The sequence below is a fragment of the Magallana gigas genome, chromosome 5 (assembly GCF_963853765.1).
Source record: "Magallana gigas chromosome 5, xbMagGiga1.1, whole genome shotgun sequence".
Lineage (NCBI taxonomy): Eukaryota > Metazoa > Mollusca > Bivalvia > Ostreida > Ostreidae > Magallana > Magallana gigas.
In genome coordinates, this window is record NC_088857.1 from 41,279,150 (window position 1) to 41,300,607 (window position 21,458).

The 21,458-nt window shown below is 32.3% G+C and overlaps 1 protein-coding gene across 3 annotated transcripts in view; it reads left to right on the forward strand.

Moving 5' to 3' along the window:
* Positions 1-429: 429 nt before the first annotated feature.
* LOC105335227 (uncharacterized) overlaps positions 430-21,458 on the forward strand; it is a 28,517-nt gene continuing 7,488 nt past the window's right edge. For 2 of the 3 annotated variants that reach the window (XM_066085454.1, XM_066085455.1), the window contains exons 1-18: positions 430-570; positions 5,968-8,239; positions 8,411-8,632; positions 8,734-8,903; positions 9,038-9,220; positions 9,905-10,054; positions 10,633-10,757; positions 10,843-10,998; positions 12,757-12,855; positions 12,977-13,129; positions 13,616-13,721; positions 18,743-18,999; positions 19,125-19,352; positions 19,501-19,942; positions 20,072-20,265; positions 20,455-20,676; positions 20,883-21,053; positions 21,211-21,371. In XM_066085454.1, the coding sequence (XP_065941526.1) occupies positions 507-570; positions 5,968-8,239; positions 8,411-8,632; positions 8,734-8,903; positions 9,038-9,220; positions 9,905-10,054; positions 10,633-10,757; positions 10,843-10,998; positions 12,757-12,855; positions 12,977-13,129; positions 13,616-13,721; positions 18,743-18,999; positions 19,125-19,352; positions 19,501-19,942; positions 20,072-20,265; positions 20,455-20,676; positions 20,883-21,053; positions 21,211-21,371 (5,375 nt within the window). In that variant the 5' untranslated portion in view covers positions 430-506. The remainder of the gene's footprint in view (positions 571-5,967; positions 8,240-8,410; positions 8,633-8,733; positions 8,904-9,037; positions 9,221-9,904; positions 10,055-10,632; positions 10,758-10,842; positions 10,999-12,756; positions 12,856-12,976; positions 13,130-13,615; positions 13,722-18,742; positions 19,000-19,124; positions 19,353-19,500; positions 19,943-20,071; positions 20,266-20,454; positions 20,677-20,882; positions 21,054-21,210; positions 21,372-21,458) is intronic. The other variant, XM_066085456.1, reaches the window with a different exon arrangement.

A 21,458-nucleotide genomic window follows, 5' to 3' on the forward strand; every position in this document is an offset into this window, starting at 1 on the left:
CAAAAAGTTGATGTCAGATAAAAACTATATACAGCTTATTAAAACTGATATATAGAGTTAATTTTTTTCCCTGTTCTATGGACAAGCATGTTTAACATAAGAAACTTGAATAAAAAAGCAAACAAAGAAAAAAGTACTCAAACATATTATTTTACCCCGATACCCTGTATTATAATGGACAATTCATGAACTAAAGTTGAGATGAGATGCAATTTGCTTTCTTGCTCTACATCACATAAAACGTCGTTCGATGAGGAGGCCATATCCATGCATTTAAATGATTTTTTATGTACGTTTGTCAAAATAGAAACCTCCAAGGAAAAATCTAGAATTAAAATCTAAAATAAAAGGAATAATTACAAACCCACACAGCGTGATGTTAACGCATGCCCACAGACTTATGCAGCTGAACTTATTGACTAAGCCGCGGGCCTTCTTATTAGAGAGTTGGCATACTAGTGTCGCAGAGAGAACGACTGGAATGGTATGCGCACAGACCTACAGATATGAAGCGACTTTGCCTGGTTATTCTTTTCCTTCCCTTGCTAATCGCACTTTATCCTGTTGATGGTGAGTTCTTTTAAGATTATAAAGTTTGAAATAATGTTTGACAAACTTGAATTATTCGTAATATAAAAAAAAATATCTATTTAATTTAGATTCTGTAAATGATAGACAAAGCTTAACAAAGTAATGGAATATTTGAAATGCAACGGTATATTATATGCTCATTTAATCTAAAGGAGAAAAATAATTTTGAAAAATTATTTACTTTTATATGAGAAGTTTTATTTATTTTTTGTTAAAACACAATCCTTAGGTATCACATTAGTATAAGCACCGTAATTTTCGTTTTAATTTAATTTCAAATCAATTTTTATAACATTAATTTTAATTTTAAATAAAATTTTATTAAATGCATAGACCAAAGATAAATATACAGCTTTAATTAAGCGTAAACTATTTGAATCAGATGATTTTAACATGTTTTGTAATTCTTGTAATATCCTGTGTAATCTTTCGTGTACCAGGATCGTGCACATAAATTGTCAACAATAACGCTGTAACTACTGTTCACCTGTATATAGTAAATTATAATTTATACAAACATGCATGAATATTGAAATTTAGTTCAGGGGAATTAAAAAAAAATCAGTTATCTATGCAGTAATGTGCATGTAAGTGGGGCTTATTTCGTGATTAAGTCTTATTACGAAAGAAATGCATAATGCATGTATACATTTATTTTTAAACATTCACTATATATACAATACTAGAAAGAGTGCAGTGTCTATGTTTATTTACACCACTCCTCAATGTTTCTTTTATTATGGTATCGTTTACGTCTCTTCGTATCTGTAATACCTATGCTATATACTTATTACCATTGCTATTATTACCATTGCTATTAAGGATGCTTGATGATCATTAAATTAACCATCAGATTAATCTTTGAATTTTAGATATATAATATTTTCAGCCATAAGAATATTATTATGTAATGAAACATTTCTATTATTTTAGCTTTAAAATCCAAATATTTCTGAATATATTTATACAAAGCTCTCCTTCTTAAAAAGTTTATATGGTCAATAAAGGCCAATGCCACTTAGCCATCTTACAATGTAATGCTGTTTGTCAAAAAGCAAGGGGTAGATATAAAGATGTATGTATTTTATTCTTCAATGTCTCAAATATTATAATTTACGAAAAAAATATTTAAGCGAATACTATTATAAGTCTCCAAGTACATTTAAATTACTTCAGTTGTTGGTTTAGATCACGTATCTACCCTGGTTGGTCTTGCTAAATATATTTAATGTGCTTTATTAATCCGTAATAATTAATTGCTAAATTGCATGAAACTCATTCAATATATTTAAGAAACATATTCTCTTGTATGTTAACATATGTTATAAATTTATACTATGCCTTTAGTTTTGTGTAACACTTGTTGACTCAAAACTGTATTTTCAATTCGTATATAATTAATTAATACATTTAATTTACTATATGTAATGTGTGGAACTGTGGAACACTTGATCAGGGGTTTAACCCCCCCCCCCCCTCCCCCCTCCCCAATTTTAGACTCCAAAGAGTCCAATGTTTATGTGAATTATTGTAAACTGATGGGCTGTATTGCCCAAGGATGAATTTCTGAATAAATAATAATAATATTTTCACTATATTTCATATAAAGGGCCGACTTACAACTTACACTGGTCCATGAAACTTACACTATTGGTAGACTCCCTTCTGGTCATCAATGCTTTATAGATAATCACAAGATACCCATTTTTTCTTCTAGAAACTATACAAATTTACCTCACACTTTTTGGGGACCCGTTCTAGCCAATGAATAGAATAATCTGGCAGATTTTAAAGATGAATGTAGTTTCACCGTTTAACCAATAAGGCTCGCCCTAGCAACTTGGCCACTAATTCTGATGTTACAGTTACGAAGCAACTAATTTGGTAGAGCAAACCCCTCCCTTATAAACGAACCCCCATAACGGAAAAATATCAAATACGTTATACTTTATTTGTTAGGAATGTAATTTTAAACAACAGACAGACAAGCCTTGTCGGTCACCTGAGTGCCATATCCTTAAAATCCCATGTTCGATTTTAATCTTTATCTTAGAGTCTAACCCTTATCAGAGACTCTTCTGACAGTCACACTCGCTTCTACAATTTGATGTTTATAAACACCGATTAATGAAGATGGGGCGGAGGAAAGGAGAGTTAGAGGAATCTTGAATTATCTATATTAACTCCAGTATCAAGAAATAATTGTAAACTTTGGGAAAAAAGGACCTTAAATGGTCAATCTTTTATAACGAACACAGTTTCATTAATAACTGACACAACATGCATACAGTTTATTGCTATATGTACAAGCATACCAAGCACTGGAATTTTTTTTCAGGATGAAGTTAAAAATGTAAAATTGTTAACGGAAGAATTGTTATCTAATGGACCAAAGTGACCCTTAAAAAATACATCTTCACTGAATGGCCATCTTATTTACCACCCCTCCTAATAAAGGACACCAAACACAAACCCAAAAAACTCAGTTTTTTTCCAAATACAGAAGATAGGGGAGTAGAGAAGGATGTTTTCTAAGATTTAATACATTTTCAGTAAAGGGCCGTATTAATTCCGCCTTCGGGCCAAAATTGACCCAGGGGCCATGAACATTATAACCAAACTTCTTGGTTTTCCCCCACAGCGGTAGTAGATTACATTTTTTTTTTAAAATTTGGTATCTTTGGATATTTGGCCCCGCCCATGAAACCCCAGAATTGGATAGGCAATATTTTTAATACTTTAGATTCCTATTATCCAAGAGATGCTTCTAACCAAAAATAGTAAATATCAACACTGTTAGATTCCCATTATCCAAGAGATGCTCCTAACCAAAAATAGTAACAATTAACACTGTATTTTTAAATAAGAAGTTAAAAATTTGGACTTGTTACGGACGACAAAGGACGCACGACGACGGACGAAGAAAATTGTAATAGGTCACCTGTGTGACACGGGTTAGCTAAAGAGCAATAACCTATACAGTTGTTATAAATTTATTATATCAAATTTGAGGCCCCTTCAGGAGGTTAAGAAATTCATTTACCCTACAGGCCCTACTTAAATGAATAGTAGTATTTAAAAAGATAATATTTTTATTGTCGGAAGCCGAAAGAAAAATGTTTTGTAGCAAAAGGTCAGTGATTACGTGAGTCAGAAGGACCTTAAAGGAAGGATCATTGAAATTCACGACCCCGGATTTATGTGTTTAGATGAGGTTCTATTGACCCCGGCTTTATAATAAATATGTTTGGATGAGGTTCAATCGGTCACAGCAATTTGCATGAATTGTTAAATAGCCGTCTTATTTACAACTGGGCATGATCAGAAATAACCCAGTGGCTTCTACTTGCATGTTAACTGTGAAAAGTGTGGCAACTTGGCCAGGGTTTCCGGTATTACTGTGTGGCTATTCTGAAATTATTATAATAGATAATTTACACGAATTGTTTGAAAAAACTTCAGATCTGGAATTTCAAAATTAGCGTCTGAGGCATCTCTTAAGCTTTTAAATTAATTTTTCAATTTTGTTGCATATATTTTTGAACCGGCTGCATTTTTATAAGAAGAAAAAAAAATGTACAGACTTTGCCTTCTCCTATATCCAGAATTTTGTATAAGATCAATAAATAGCATATTGAATTATTAATTTTGACAGTTTTTCGTTGCTTCATTGTTTTCCATAACATTTCATATCACCCCTTTATCGAAAAAAAAAAAAATAAAATAATATATATAATTGTAAACAATTAAGGCTTTCATTTCATATACTTGCTTTCTTGCATGTTTCAGTGCGATTTTAAATATACTTTTGATACTTTATTTCGATATGCACAGACTTCAATAAAAAATAAGAATGTTTAAGCCCACTATCTCTCAGCCTCAAACGATTTAGATTAGGTCTTAAAATCATGAAGCAATTTCAGACTTAAGTCAAAATTTCAGTCAGTCATAAAATGATTGTTATCATATTTGGAGGATTGAAATTTTTTAACTGACAATTTTGTATCAAGACACTTTTAATTGAATTTCTATTTTTTCAGTGATTTTAACCAAGAGACATTAAGACAGTTTACAATTTTTGACTTAAGTCTACGATTGCTTCTTGGTCCTGGAGCCTGATTTCGACTTCTTTCATTATTTAAGGAAAATCCACCATTGATGAGAAATTATATGTCCCGATATTCGATCTTATGAGTTGATTTCATGTTTAAGTCGTCTAATAAATAGAACAAATTTAGCAAATTGAATGTAATTTTGAAACCTTCTAAAAATCATCCTGAAGAACGTTAGCCTTGATCCCTTGAAACTTCTTCATTTATAAAATCACAGCGACTTTCATGTACAACGACTTTAATGTTTGTCGAACTATTAATTGGACAGTATTAATTATGAGACTTTTTGGAATTGATTGAAATAAAATTTCCTTTAAACTAGTTAGAATCGATGCGCACTTAATTTTTTTTTGGATTATATGTTTGCAATTACCAAATTAAGTGGACGAATTTTAACTACATCGACTTGAATGTCAAGGTATTTAAAACACAACTTTAACGCTTCACACAGGCCTAGAGTGTATATAATTGTTGTTTATGTAAAAGAATAATCATTGTTCAACAGTTGCATTCATCATTTGTAATTGCAAGGCATTTTCTTGAAAATACGAGGGTTTAACTTTATATAATTTCAGGTATTTTTCAGGCATCTGTTACAGATAGTTATACAGTATATAAAACAGCGAAAAATACTTTTAATTCTTAACCTTATCTGGGATAATTTCTTATATGAATTTGAATTCAGATATACATAAAACCACAGTACTGTCAATTGATATAACTTTCAAGTTAAACATAGGGGATATTAAGTCGCACTGAAGATAAAATATGTATGTAAGAGTGGGTATCTCGTAATTAGGAGTTTGTATTTCGAATGTTCTAAGAAATTCAATGCCGTACGTAGGATTCATTGTAGAAGTAGTCTTACGAATAGACATAAGTCGTTATTTCTAGATAACTAATCAACCATACTGGATATTAAGTCCTACAAACAAGTCATTGAGTTGTTAATTTCATGATAATAAGTCGAACGTACATGAAATAAGTCTTTCAAACGAGATACTGAGTTGCACGCACAATATATACGGACAAAGAGGCAATGTCTGCCGTACAATTCAGTATCTCGTAATAACTGACAGTTGCTTTATAAACAAGATAAAGTTATAAAAATTAAAATAAAATAAAAATCCGGTAAAAGTTGGATAGAATTAATTAAACTATTTGAAGAGTTGTCTTTTATATCACAGGAGACATCATGCTTAAGCTTTATTTTTTCACTCACTTATTCATACAAACAATTGTTAAATGAAATTCTTTCATTCAGGCAAAGTTCTGGAAAATCAGACTGTCCACTTCAATAATTCCATAGTATACAGAACAAGACAACCCATCGAGTTCAAAATAACTGCTCAGACTGACTTGACTATTTCCAATGACCAGATTACGGTTTTTCTGTTTTACTCTGACGGTAGTGAGAGTCAGTACGACACAGCAGCATCGGAATTACGCAATCTGAGCACCGCAGCTCCACGTCTCCATTCGTACTTCTACCAGGGGAACTACTCCGTATATGGATTGTTGTCATATAATGGAACCAATTATTTTACTCCAAGGAAAACAGTTTACATCTGGGATCCGATAACTATGGAACTGTCAACAAAAGATTTTGCAGCCGTGAACGAGCAGATTCAAATTTCCTTTACTTCGTCTCCGTATTGGAACGTTTATTACGTCATTGACTTTGGAGATAATAACACCATTCAAAACACAGCGGGATCTTTCCATGACCAATTCGTGCCCAGTACCATTGCTCATTCCTATGTAGCTCTTGGACCTTATAATATAACGCTTAGGGCTTGGAACTCGATGTATACGCACTTTCACAGCAAAATGATAAAGATAGAGCATCCCATACCAACTGGAAGTTTGTCTATTTCCCCAACAACTGAATATATCCCTTATCCTGACGGCAAAGTCATTTTAACCCTACACTACTCATCAATGAATCAGGACCCTACAAGTGTAAAGTGTAAATTTAACTATGGCGATGGAGAAGAAACGCTTGCTGTAAATTTAACAAATAATTCTCCAGTTGAACGGACTCACTTTTATGAGGCACCAGGCACTATGAATGTGGTATTTACGTGCACCAATGGTATATCCGAGCAAGCTGTACACGCAACAATGTATGTAGAATCATACTCATTATCCGACTTTAGTTTTAGTTATCCAAATCCCGTTTCAATGAGTATGGAATTAGAGCCAGTCATTCCCACATCCGAATATAGGCATTTTTACAAATCCGTCACAATTCCTGTTAATGTAACATTTACCATTTCAATGAAAAACTTTAAAAAATTTCCGCCCGGTTTATCAGTTACTTGGGATTTCAAAGACGGAGCACCTCCCGAAACTTTCCAGTTGGTGTCACCCCAAGTAACACACACTTTTTCCAGCAAACGTGGGACCTATGCCATGGTTATCAAAATAGGATCCGGAAAGAGCGTGAAAACATATAGCCTTACAATAACATTAGGGGTGATACAATTGTCGTGTAGTTCTCAAAGGTTTGATTTGCGGGACACCTATGTATATCTATATGCACAAGGTATATATGGTTCTCCTTCCTACTTCTTGAACGTCGACACCAATTCTCACACTGGCATATATTCAGACACATATAACGTAAATCATTATATGAATGGAACTTATTTCACTTTTAAGTACATGATGTATGGGTTCTACTTTCCATCCGTCTATGCAGTACATGCAAACGGAGAAAGGGAAACGGTGTTTCTTGACCAGTTTCTGATAGCAGACCTTTCCGTAGAAGACAGTTTGAGTCTCATCGTTCAGCCCAAACAGATACCTCTTCCCCCAGGATACGCCGAATTTAAAGTAATATCATCTTCGAGTACCACACGACCATTTGTTACATGTGAAATGAAACCAGGGGATGCAGTTGATCGCGATAGTGTTTACGTTAAAACACAGAATATATCATCTACCGAACCATTGGTTTTCAAATATGTTTACATCAGCCTTGGAGCAAATACTGTTACAATAAATTGTTCAAACTACATATCTGTCAAAACTATGACAGAAGTAGCAACTACGGTAAATACCTGTTTTGACCCTCATGGTATTTTTGATCGTCAGCATTCAATACCAACCAATCCATTGAAAGTCTTCTCTGCATACGATCTTTACATTTCAAATCGAATGAACATACTCTGCCAAGACGAAAATGCTTATTTTGAATGGAATTTGTTCCAAACGGACAACACCAACACCATTGGTTTACCCATTGATTATGAAAATCCTTTGAAGGAAGGTCAAGGTAGATTCCTAATAAAAAGAAAATCATTTACAGATGGACTGTACAACTTAACTCTCAATGTGACACTTAGTACCACTTGGATTTCGGAATACATGTTTATTCAATTCCATAGCTCGTATCCCTTTGCTTACATAGTAGGAGGTGATTACGTCATTGGATCAAAGGATATGACGTTCGATGCTTTAGCTGAATCACGAATTGATTACCAAATCTTCGGAGGAAACGAAAACTTAACCTTTTCATGGAAATGTACCAGGTAATTTTTAATGAGACCAGTAGACCAGTTTGTAGAATTCATTCTTAGTGTCGATGGATAGTTGACGGTTCTTTGAATATGTAGTTAAACAGAGCTATAATCACTTGATATTTTGAAAGTTATGTTTGTTATGTATCCTTAATCATATGAAATAGGAATTACTATTTTCAGAATTTCACGTGTACAACTTACTCAAACTGAAATAATCATTAATGAAACACCGCTGAGTACGTGTTCCTTCAAAGAAATATCACATGGGGTTGTTCAGCTGAGTTCCGGAATTTTAACTGACTATGAGTATGCTGTTACAGTGACAGTGCACCAGGGATCTTCCCAGAGAACTTTTACACAGATTGCATCAATTACCGAGGAGGGACCAACATTAGCTATCAAGTACATTTAATCAGTCATCAAAATTAGTAAATTAATATTCAATATTTTTTTTAATATTTGACATATTGTTTCTTACCCTTACTCTTCGTCTTCATTCACAGCTGTAGCCTTAATTGCAACAACAAAGTTGCTATATCATCAAAGGTTGCATTAGTGGCTTGGTGTCAATCATGTGTACAAGAGGAGGCTATTAAGTATGACTGGAAAATATGGGAAGAATTAAATGGAAAATACCATGTATTTCAACTGTCTGCAGATTTATATGAAAACGGTACAGTTTATGCTCAGCTACTTTTTATTTGCAAAACTAAAATGAAACCATTGGCAACGACTTGACGAATTATTCTTGAATATATTTAAAAAAATGACAGTTCTGTATTTCAATGGGAGATTTATAATTCCTAGATACAACAAGTAAAAAAGAAGCTTTCGTGATATCCAGCAACGTTTTAAATCCTGGTAAGAAGTACATTGTGACATTATTTGTCACAACGGGCAACGAAACAGAACAAGAAGGCAAGGTGTACAGAAGAATACACACAAACGTGCCACCTACCGGTGGAATTTGTTCCGTTACATTACAAACAGGTAAATATGTGCTGCTCAGAACTAACTTGAAATCAACTTAACGGTAAATCATACAATCAGTATCTGATAATATTAAAGTTGTAACCAACGCAAATTAAAAATATTTAAAAGCTAGCTATGCTGTTATAGATTATGTTTTGTAATGATTTTATCATTGAATTTTAATAGATTTTAAAAACTTATTCATCACTTATCCCTATTTAAATACTAAATAACGTCTAAATAATACTGAATCACTCATCTCTTATTCGATATTTCCTATTGTTCTGATGTTACCATCTTCATTATTTTCAAAAGAAGAACTGTTTTTGATCCCCTGTTGATACTCAGAATAAGAGTTCATGTAAAGATCATATCTATTTCTGATTATTAAGTTGGAAATACATTTTTAATTATTAATTTGATTTTCACATTTTTCTGTAGAGTTTTGTATCATTCAAAAGAAGCTTGAAGAAACCCACATGCTATAAAACACTTTTAAGCGTTAAATTTATAACAAATTCTATTGAGGCATAAATACAAAGGGTTAAGCAATAAAAGAATGTTTAAAATCGAAATAATTTTTTTTCTCTTTCATCCGACTTACTGAAAACTTATTAGTTCTAATGTCGTAGTTTCCTTTTTTTCGACTTTCGCATTTATATATAATAACTATGTCTGGTAACAAATACGAATTTTTTTTAGATATTGTATCACCAATCTTAAGCGTTAATTGCTCAAACTGGATCGACCCTGATGACAGTTTACAAACATTGGTATACCTGTTTGAAACAGTAATACGCAGAAACCTGACACACGGCGAAGATGATGTTGTCACAATTATATACGAAGGAAGTAAGTGTAATCCTCTATCTTCGAACACTGTGCATTTTTAAATGATACATAGCATCAATTATTATTTGGACAAATGCATCATCTGATGGCATTCCATAGTCAGATGTCGATGCCGTGAGTTTGTTACACCGTCACCGGTACTTTATAAATTCATCAAAATCTAGCAATGACGGGTCGCACGCATAGCCATGTCTAGTTTGAAACACCATAAAGCCGGAGCGCTCCCTTGATCTGTGACAAAATATCAAAACGTTTGACATTAAAATTAATATATGTTTGAGGGAGGTGGAAAAAGGGCTTTTTTGGTTTGCTTAATCTGTCTATCAAAAGTAATAAATGATGTTACTCATGCAGAAGTCTGCGAGGTTAGGATACCCTATAAAATTTTTCTAACACATAGTTGGCGTTTACCACGTCAATTTATCACATTTAAATTTTGTCTTTTGATCGAGTAAGCAAAGTCGTGCATGTACATTTGAAAATTATTGCAATAGCTTTAATAATTTTAGATAATAATTTGTGTGTTTGTTAAATGATCAATTCATTGAATTGTTAATTTTTTTTAATGTTACGAATAGGTGAAAGTGGCATTGCTGATGTGCCTATTCAGGCCGGGGATCCAGTTTTTGGCTATGTTGTGACTGTCAGAGTGCGAGTCTTTGATATCTATGGAGATTACGGAACCTTTACGAAAAACATAACGGTACGAGTTTGTTTTTTACTCTCTCAACTTTTGTGTGATTTCATTTTTTTCTGGCAATTCATAAGTTTGTTACAATTCTAAACAGGTGTATCCTCCATACTATCCTACGGACGAATCTTCTATTGAGGCATCATTTGTTCACTTTGATAAAAAGTTTAGCGAGCATTATTTGTCTGGAAATGACATACAAACACTGTGTTTCATTGGAGCAGTGGCTTCCTGTTTCAAGCAGTTCCCTTACGTACGTACGATAAGTTAAGAATACATCGATCGTCTATTTATATAAGAGTGTTGTGTTGTGCCTCCGGCTCGTGCACTAAGTATCAAACTCTGACTACTATTTAGGCATAGTACATGCACAACACAACACTATTGTTGTTATTATGCCAATTGTTGAATATACTGACGTGCTGTGACGTTTGAGTGTTGACTAGGCTAGTCCTTAAGAATAATCCCCGGAAAAGCAAGCGGTTGTTTTTATTTCCAAATTAATCAATTGATTTGATTGTTTATTAAATCAACAAGTTGTTGTACAATAAAAAGTCAACAAAGGTTTATATTCTTTTCAAGAAATGAGAGACGTTTGATCTTACTAAGAAAAGTCGAAATGTTTTATTTAATTTTTTTTATTGTACATTCTTTATCAAGCGTCATTTAAAAAAGTGTTTTTGTGATTCTCATGTAGAATTTCTTTGAAAAATGTTCAATCAATTTGTTCAAAAGTTTATCAGAAAATTTAACTTTAAAATTACCGTCTATAATGAAGTGTTTTTAGAAAGAATAATCATTTTGGTGTCCGGTCAAGTTGTACACAGACCAACTCGTATACAGGTCAACTCGTATACAAAATTTCCGCATAAAAAACCGAAAGTCAACTCGTATACAAAAAAATCCCGTTACAAAATCGAAAGTCAACTCGTATACAAAAAGTTAGAAACAAAACGTAAAAGTAATTTAAAAGTAACTTAAAAACACTTGGTTTCTTGTAATAAAATTTCTCTATATATTGCTTCCGTAATTCAGCGTAAACAGGACATATAAGAATAAAATGGATGTTATCAACTATTACAAAGATTGCAAAATTCATACATGTATAATTGTGCATTATCATTAAACTCGTATAATTGTGCATTATCATTAAACTCGGTAACGATGTGAAACAACAAAAAAATTAACGATAATTAATTGTGTCAATCCAATCATTATTATTTGGTAATTATTTCTACATATCAAAAGAATAATTGTTAAAACATCAAGCGCGGTGTTTCTTGCTTCTCCAAACGGATGACTTCTCAAAGGCTAATTAAGACACTCCTTATTACTTTCGGTTAAGCATACCTATTTTATATGCGGAATTTTTTATATACGAGTTGACTTTAAGCTTTTATGCGGAAATTTTTGTATACGGGTTGACTTTCGTTTTTTATGCGGAAAATTTTGTATACGAGTTGACCTGTATACGAGTTGGTCTGTGTACGACTTGACTGTAAATCATAATTTTAATTGCTTGATGTCAGTCGTATATATCTACGTGTTTTATATATATATATATATACTGTCAGGTACACTATCGGCTTATATAGGGTAGCGGTATAACGCATTGCACTTCAAGCTGGAACGATTTTAGCGTCGTGAGTTCAAAACCCACTGACGGCACCTGTAAGATTTCCGTTGAAAACATTTGCCGTGCTCTTTTTCGGCATAGTATGCTTACACTATATATAAATCCTTTGTATACTATGCGAAATAGATGAGTATTGAATATATAGCGACAAACTGGCAGGAGACATAATAATACCAATTATACACACTTCTTCTAGTCTCATTTTGGCTTATTTTTCAAGTGATTTTCATTTTGAAGCTCATATGAAATAATTAAGATTAAACATGTAATTTTATAAGCATATTACCATTACATGTATATAATAGAGTATGTATTCAAAACTATGATAATCAATGTGTTACTTTAGATGGCCTATGTTTCTGTTAATATTCATAGAAAGAAAATACCACACGCGAAGAAGATGTGCTTCGAGGAGTCGAGTCTATCTATATTGATGATACGCATGGAGGACCTATATTTTTAAACTATCAAAAAGTAATATCACATACCAGTTTTTTATGTTAATTGTTTGAATGTGATTAATAATAAACATTTGACATAAAATTTCAATAACCATCCCAGCATTATCATGTAAAAGAAAATTTGATATCAACAGAAGGTAATAAAGCTAATGCGACTAGTAGAAAAGATCATCACACCTGGTTGCAACAACTCACAAGGAAGATTCAACTTAGCAGACTTACAGGTCATATACAGCACTCTTGATGCACTGACTCGTTACCAGCCTTACCTCACACTGGAAGCTGTGGTAGGTCCTTTGGGTGCTTTGTATTTCTTGTTTAAAATTTCAAGTCTTTTTTTATTCATTGCTGAATGTTAATAAAGTTAACATTGATCGCATTCATATAGAACACGGCAACAGATGTTTTGAATCTGGAAGCTGTGGTAGGGACTTTAGAGGCTTCGTATTTAATATTTTTAGATTTGAAATTTCTAACGCACGCTGAAAGCACTGATATGACTTGTTTTATTTTTAAATGGGGAAAGAATTAAAGTACAGTGTACTGCATATTTAATCAAGGCGTATTTAATTAAGTATTCAAATACTATAAGCTTATCATAGTGATTTATAGTATTTGTTTTGCAATCTAGTATTTTATAGTTTAACATCATATTACAACATTTTGATTATATTTAATTTGTATTTATTTGTCGACTTTTCGTTATTTTCAATTTCATATTTGTTATCGATTATCAATTTCACTAATATTAAGTACTATCTTTTAAAACTTAGAACGTAACAACATATATCATAAAATTATCGATGGGGTGTTTGGAATATGGAGCAAGAGATCCTCTTTCGGTAGACTCTGTGGACAAACTGACATTAGTGGGTAAAGGTAAGAAAAGATCACATTTTTGATTAAGAGTCATCACTCCTGCTTCTTTTCTAGGTTTAGCAAAGACGGGTCTTTATATTAGCTTCAAAGCAAGTTGTCTCAGTTCACTAAATCCTTTCCTTTTACAACTGTTAAAAAATATTGAAATATTTCATTGCTTCAAATTTGAATTGATAATGACAAGATACTTCGACATGCCTACCTGTCAGTTATTCAAAATAAGGTAAGTATGTTAAGATCTTGCTAGATTGCGAACGTATTGGTTTCTTACTTATGTAGCAATATACCTTAATCACCTGCATATGGAGTTTTTGTCTCTCAGTTATAAATTCGTTACGCAAGGGCCCGTATGAACAGTTTCTATAGCGAGACAATTCTCTGACAAACAAGTTGATAAAACAGGACTACCAATAGTCCCGATTGAAGTCATCGTTTTGTAAGTTCTATGGTCGATACAACGACCTTGTGAGCAAATACAATCTTCTAATGGGTCACACGCTGACTGACGTTTTTCATACTTATTCTTAAACCATAAATACTCACCTAATTGTCTAAAGATTTCTCCGTTTTTTTCCATTAAGTAAAAGAGCACACGGCGGGTGTGACAGGTAAACAGAGGATACTCACTCCTTCATGGCTCTTGATTCTACCTCTGAGAGTTTCCAGAGGCCTGTGATTGCTCTGCTTTGGACTATTGATTAAAAACCGAATTGTCCACGAATATTTCTCTATTTTTCCCGATCATGATATTCATCCGATCATGATATTTTTCACAAATCACGACTATTTCAAAGTTAATGACATTTTTACCGATATGACATTATGCGCATGGCCATGTGACCAATCAGCAGAGGATGCTTACTCTTCAACGGCACTTGGTCCTTCCTCTTTTTGTATTAGAGGTCCATGTTTGCTCTGATTCTGTTTAGTATTTTTCCTTTGGACTTTTGACTTTGATCACTGGTCGTTGTCACTACATGTCATTTTTATAATAGATAATTTTTTTAATAAATGATATGAAATACTTTTGACGTAAACTTGTTTAAAAATGTCTGTTTTAATAAGGAATCATTTTCTTTTCACAAATTTCAGTGTATAGTTTACGTAGAATTTTTGCGTGGACCCTGAGGTCCACGCAAAAATTATATAAGCGAGGTTAAACCGGATGCTATGGGGAAAATTCAGCCTGTGCATGAGCTAGCCTGGTTCCTGTGCGTAATGGGTAGCTCAGGGAACCAGGCAAGCATACGTTTATCTGATTCGGGATCGGGATTACATGCCATATGCACACATAAGTTCAAAGGCGCTTTAATTGTAAAGTTGTCGGTAAACAGTACAGAAACAAAGTATTCCTTTCAAAGAAATGATCGGCATGTGATATGAACTGTCAGTATTATGAAATAAGTTAATGTTATGCCGAAACTACAACATGCATCAAATAGCATATTTGCAATGTTTTGTTGTTTTCCGAATACACATGTAACTTAACTTTACTTTAATAGTAGGCGAGGCTAGAGTACTTCCCGATTAAAATGTTTTAAGCATTTGGTAAGAATGATTGAAACGGAAGCGTATTAGTGCCACATATACACTTCACATTTTTTTATTTTCTACATTTTAAAGTGTAAATTTTACACTTAAATCTGTCAATTTTACACTTTTATCTGTAAAATTCACACTTTAAAGTGTAAATATTACACTTTAATCTGTAAATTGTACACTTTAATCTGTAAAATTAACTTTTAAATGTAAAATTTACACTTAAATCTGTAAATTTACACTTTTATCTGTAAAATTCACAATTAAAAGTGTAAATTTTACACTTTAATCTGTAAATTTTACACTTTAATCTGTAAAATTTACACTTTTTAGTGTAAAATTTACACTTTAAAGTGTAAAATGCACACTTTAAAGTGTAAAATTCACACTTTAATCTGTAAATTTCACTTTTAAGTGTAAAATTTACACTTTAATCTGTAAATTTTACTTTTTAATCTGTAAAAGTCACACTTTAAAGTGTAAAATTCACACTTTAATCTGTAAGTTTTACCCTTTTATCTGTAAATTTTACAGTTTAATCTGTAAAATTCACACTTTAATCTGTAAAATTTACACTTTAATCTGTAAAATTCACACTTGAATCTGTAAATTTTACACTTGAATCTGTAAAATTCACACTTTAAAGTGTAAAATTCACACTTTAATCTGTAAAATTCACACTTTAAAGTGTAAATTTTACACTTAAATCTGTAAATTTTACACTTTTATCTGTAAATTTTACACTTTAATCTGTAAAATTCACACACTTTAATCTGTAAAATTCACACTTTAATCTGTAAAATTCATACTTTAATCTGTAAATTTTACACTTTAATCTGTAAAATTCACACTTTAATCTGTAAAATTCGCACTTTGATTTGTAAAATTCACACTTTAAAGTGTAAAATATACACTTTAAACTGTAAATTTTACACTTAAAAGTGTTAAATTTACACAATATCCTGTAAAATTGGCTCATATATACACATACATTGGAGAGTATCATTTCCGATGGTTTGATCGAAGCATTATGGACTGAAATATTTTAATTAGTAAATATTTCAAACTTTGTCTTAAATACAGTGACATCATTACACAGTGATATTTAAAAAAAACCCGTGGATTTTTCAAATCGATATAAGTGGTTTTATGCCTCGGCTTTTTTCCACACTTTTTTATTGCTAGCGCTCTCGAGCGCTAGCAACTACGTTAGTTATTTTCACTGGAATACGCATGCTCGACTCCATAGTAGGGGATTCTGGGAATACTGTAGATAAACTGTACTATTTGAGTTTCGTTTTATCATCTTCACGTGAAGTTTTGTGTTTTATTGAAAATGTAAAAAAGTAACAGTAGCTTAGGTTTTATAATGCAAAGTTATTCTAAATATTATAATAAATAGCTACCTTTATCTTAAATTCCTTCAAGCTTGGAAAACAACCTCTGATATGTTTTCCGAGCTTGCCGGAAAGGCCCGAGAAGATACGATTGCAATGGTTCTTGAAAATGTTCACCTCGAAATTGAAATTACAGTAGAAACATAATGATTAAGGCACAGTCAATGAGCTATGCCATCGCCGATGTGAAGCCCACTCTAGATTCACAATTCTAAATTGAGACACAATTCCAGTACACCACTGTTCCTTCTTATTGTTAATTAATCGATTCAGGAATTTAAACCAATGTTGAAGAAATCTGCTTCTGTGTTTTAGGATGGCTACGGCGTTAGCTCACCAATCTTTTTAAAAGATAAGCTTGTGATGATTTTACAATAAAAAATAACAAATAGTGTTGAATTACTGATCATTCAAAGAATATACATTATGTATCATTCTGTCTAAACCTCGATTTAGCATAAGTACGTTCAGAACTTTGATTTGTGTACGTACTACAAAAACTTGATTAAATAAAATTGTACTGTATACAAATGAATAAAATTGATGCTTTAAACTAGTAAAAAAGTCTTGTATACATTTAGCAGGCTTGAAGACTGAGTATTTGCATAAAAGTGAACAAAAAGTCAAAACCCCAAAACATTGTTACAGACAATTCTACATTTTATGTTGCGGCCACCATATAATTATGTGGTGGCCGGATGGGCGTCAGATAAATTAGTGGTGATCGCTAGTTTTTAGTCCATTAAATTATCACTTTTTTCAGTTTTTGTGAAAATTTTAATCTGATTGAAGAGACGAGAGAAACGGCTTGCATTATAAAAAGCCCTTAGCGTTGAACATTTTTTGGCCATGTGACAATTATACATTTTTTAAGAGAATTTAATTATAACTGTTTCAGTTTTTGAAAAATTGAATACTGTTAATGAGAACTCATTTCTCGATTGCAATGTTTATTATTAAAGCAAGATCAGAGAAATGTCGGACATTTAATTAAAACAGCCATGTGGTGTTGACATAGTATTTTACAGATATATGTGTGATTTTTACAGATATATGTGTAAAATTTACATATTAAAGTGTGAAATTTACAGATTAAAGTGTTAAATTTACACTTTAAAGCGTGAATTTTACACTTTAAAGTGTGAATTTTACACTTTAAAGTGTGAATTTTACAGATTAAAGTGAAGAATTTACAGATTAAAGTGTGAATTTTACAGATTAAAGTGAAGAATTTACAGATTAAAGTGTGAATTTTACACTTTAAAGTGTGAATTTTACAGATTAAAGTGTGAATTTTACACTTTAAAGTGTGAATTTTACAGATTAAAGTGTAAAATTTACAGATTAAAGTGTAAAATTTACACTTTAAAGTGTAGAAAATAGAAAAATGTGAAGTGTATATGTGGCACTAATATGCTTCCGTAGATTGAATATTTATGTCACTGTATAAAAGTTTAAATCTCAAGAAAAATGTATCAAAATATGAAATTAATTTACACAAAGCTGTCACTGCATAGTTAACAAAGTAGTGCAAATCGTAAAGTGTGCGCAAATATTGTAAACCTACTATTATTCGCAACGACTTTATTTCGCGATTTACTTCTGATAAATTGGTTCGCTACGACTAATGTTCGCGGCCAAGCCTTTTCCATACCAGTCTTACTATAACAACCATACAACAACAAATGGTTCGCTGCGAGAAATATTCGCGACAACGAGGCCCTCGTAAACCTCGCGGAAATTTTTCGCAAGCGAATAAAAGTTGGTTAACAATAGTAGAATTCGCCGAATGCCTGATACTATACATGCAAACTTCATTAATAGATATATCATAAGTATCTTAGAAGTATGAACCCTTTAAATTCTGAGATAAAATATCAGGGCTGTACAATTTTTTGATATCTATACATGTACATATACTTAATACAACGTAAAAATTTGGTGGTTAAAAGCAGGGGCTAGAGTGGGTGGAATCTCTGATAATCTAAAGGCTTTCGCGTTTTCGTTGGAAACACATGCAAATGGTCCACGTATTGTAGTCATTTTTTAAAGGACAGCAACTTGTTTAAAAATATACTTTTGTAGTTTTTCATCGAGTATTGGATAATGTATTAAACAAGATGTTGCCACAAAAACTCCAAAACTTGGATGAGGAACTTTCAGAAGAAGACATCAGAACAGAACTTATTTTGAAAATCACTCGATTTCTGCAAGAAGCATCATTATTAAAACAAAAGCAAGAAAATATATCTTTAGATCACCGACTCATCAATACTCAAGCCTCCAATTTGTATAAAATCAGAGAACACGAGCGATCCAAGCAGATTGATCAGCGTGAAATGGTTAGTAATATTCTATCGCCCGCACTGAACAGTTTTCTGTAACCAATTTACTTCATTTATGAAATAAACATTGTTTTAATTATGAATAAAGCAACCCATTGTACGGTCTTCATTCAACATTTTAGGCAAGAATAAACATTCCTGTTATTCTAAACAGTCTCCGTGACTTTGTTAAAGTTTTGGAGAAAATCGTCGCACTAGGAGAACGAATCTTTCTTGATGGACTTCACGTGCTTGAACTCATGATTAGAAAAGTATCAGTCAACAGTCTGTCGGTGACTAAAGATCCGTTTTTTGCTGGGATCAATCAAGGAAATGGTTCTGTGCAACACTCTACCTACTTGACATTATCGGTATGTTAGCCAGTTTCTTGTGATATTCCAGTAGTGCAAACTTATCATTTAAATTTATAATGCCTTTGTCTTTTGTGAAAGAAAAAATGATAAATTTCAACGTTGAAAATGATTTTGCTACATGTATAAGTAACCTGTATCATTTTAGGTCATTAACTTTCTGAAGAATCCTTTTATATACGGTGAGAATGCATCTCTTGCCACTTCTTCCGTGCCCGTCATAGAAATACCACAGAACACATCAGTAGACTCCATTATTCCGAATAATCAGAAGCCAAAGTACGAAAAATACATTCCATTAATGAACCCAGCATTTTCAGAACAAATGATATTTTTCTCATTTGATGTCATAAATGATGAAGATGCTGGCCTTTTATATTTAAAACCCGATGATTTAGATATGTCCAACCAAGAAAACAATACTTTATACTCGTTTTACTTCTGTTCCACAACTTTTCCAACATCTAGTAGATATGATTATATTAAAGAGTTAGGAATAAGAGATTGGACTAATTACGGTTTTAAAGTCTTCTTACCAGGAGGAGTTTGTGGAAAAGGAATTTGTTTTCTTGGAATCAAACCACTTACAGGTATTTGCAAAATATTTGTTTTCAAAATAATTATGCTTTAAAAAGAATCCAGTCTGTGAAACTAATTCTGCGTAAATTCTGAAAACACATTGGTTAGCAATTACCTTATTCTTCTTTGTTTCTTTTCAGTAACAAAAGCTTTAGGTGTGCTGAAATCAAGGAGGAGACGATCATTAGGAAACACCAGCGCTAATGAAACTACTACTAATACGACAACATTAGATTTTGTTCCCGCGAAAGCTAACTTTAGCATAATAATCATAACAACCGGATGTAGAACATGGGATAATGACAATAATTCATGGACAATGGACGGTTGCACTGTAAAAATATTAATTGAGATTTTACTTTACGTAATGTTCGATTGAATAAGTGATGAAAGGTCACACGAGATTTATGAAATAGTTATCATTAATAAACGAAACAGTGTTAAATGCACACTTAAATCATATAATCTTTGTTTGGCACATTAACATTTGGTTGTTTTTTTTTTTATCAAACTGTGCTTTCAGGTTCTTCCAATGAGTGATTTAAACAACACTCTGTGTCGGTGTATAGGAGATACTTTTTCATCTTCGTTTTATGTCCCTCCAAACGTCATCAATTTCCTTACAGTTTGGGGCAAATTTGACGCATCAAACGCATCGGTGTATGGAACGCTGATCGGCGTCTTTTTAATTTATTTGGTGTTGGTAATCTTGCTACGAAAACAAGATAGAAAGGATTCAGAAAAGGTAATGTAAGTTAAACATTTTGATTAAAAAATCGTGAGTCTTGCTTTTTTAAAAAAAAGTGACACTTCTTAGTGATGCAGAAACGTGCAATAAAAATCATGCAATCGAAAAATAAATATGTATTCCTTTTTACCTTATACACATTCAAAGTAAGTTATTTTAGAACTGATAGGTGCTAAAATATTTTAAAAGAAAATCTTTTTCAGTGGGCAGTGTCATTTCTCTCGGATCATAAAACATCAGATGTATACTTCTATTTGATAAGTGTTTATACTGGGCTACGAAAAGGAGCTGGTACAAAATCAAATGTATACTTTATGGTGACGGGAGAGCAATGCGATACAGGAATTCGTGTCTTGAATGATGGAAGAAAAAAGGTATAGAACCTTCAATGAAATGATGTATGAATTAAATCTACTAGAATCATTAAAAGATATCTTTATTTATTATGGCTTTCTATATTTATGTATGTTTTAATTTCAAGTAAATTCATTTTTTTAAAACCTTTTTCTTAATGCATATTATATCTTAAAGGAATTCACTACATCGAGCGTAAACACATTTTTCTTTGGAACAACGGAACCTTTAGGAGATTTATTGTATTTACGAATATGGCATGACAACACTGGACCACTTGGACTTCAAAGTTGGTTTCTAAGCAAAATAATTATCGACGACTTGCAGAGCAGAGAAAGGTATTATACAATATATTTTGATATACAACGTGAAAATGAAATACATGTATGTAACACACTGAAATGATTTAAATGTTTAGTTACAAT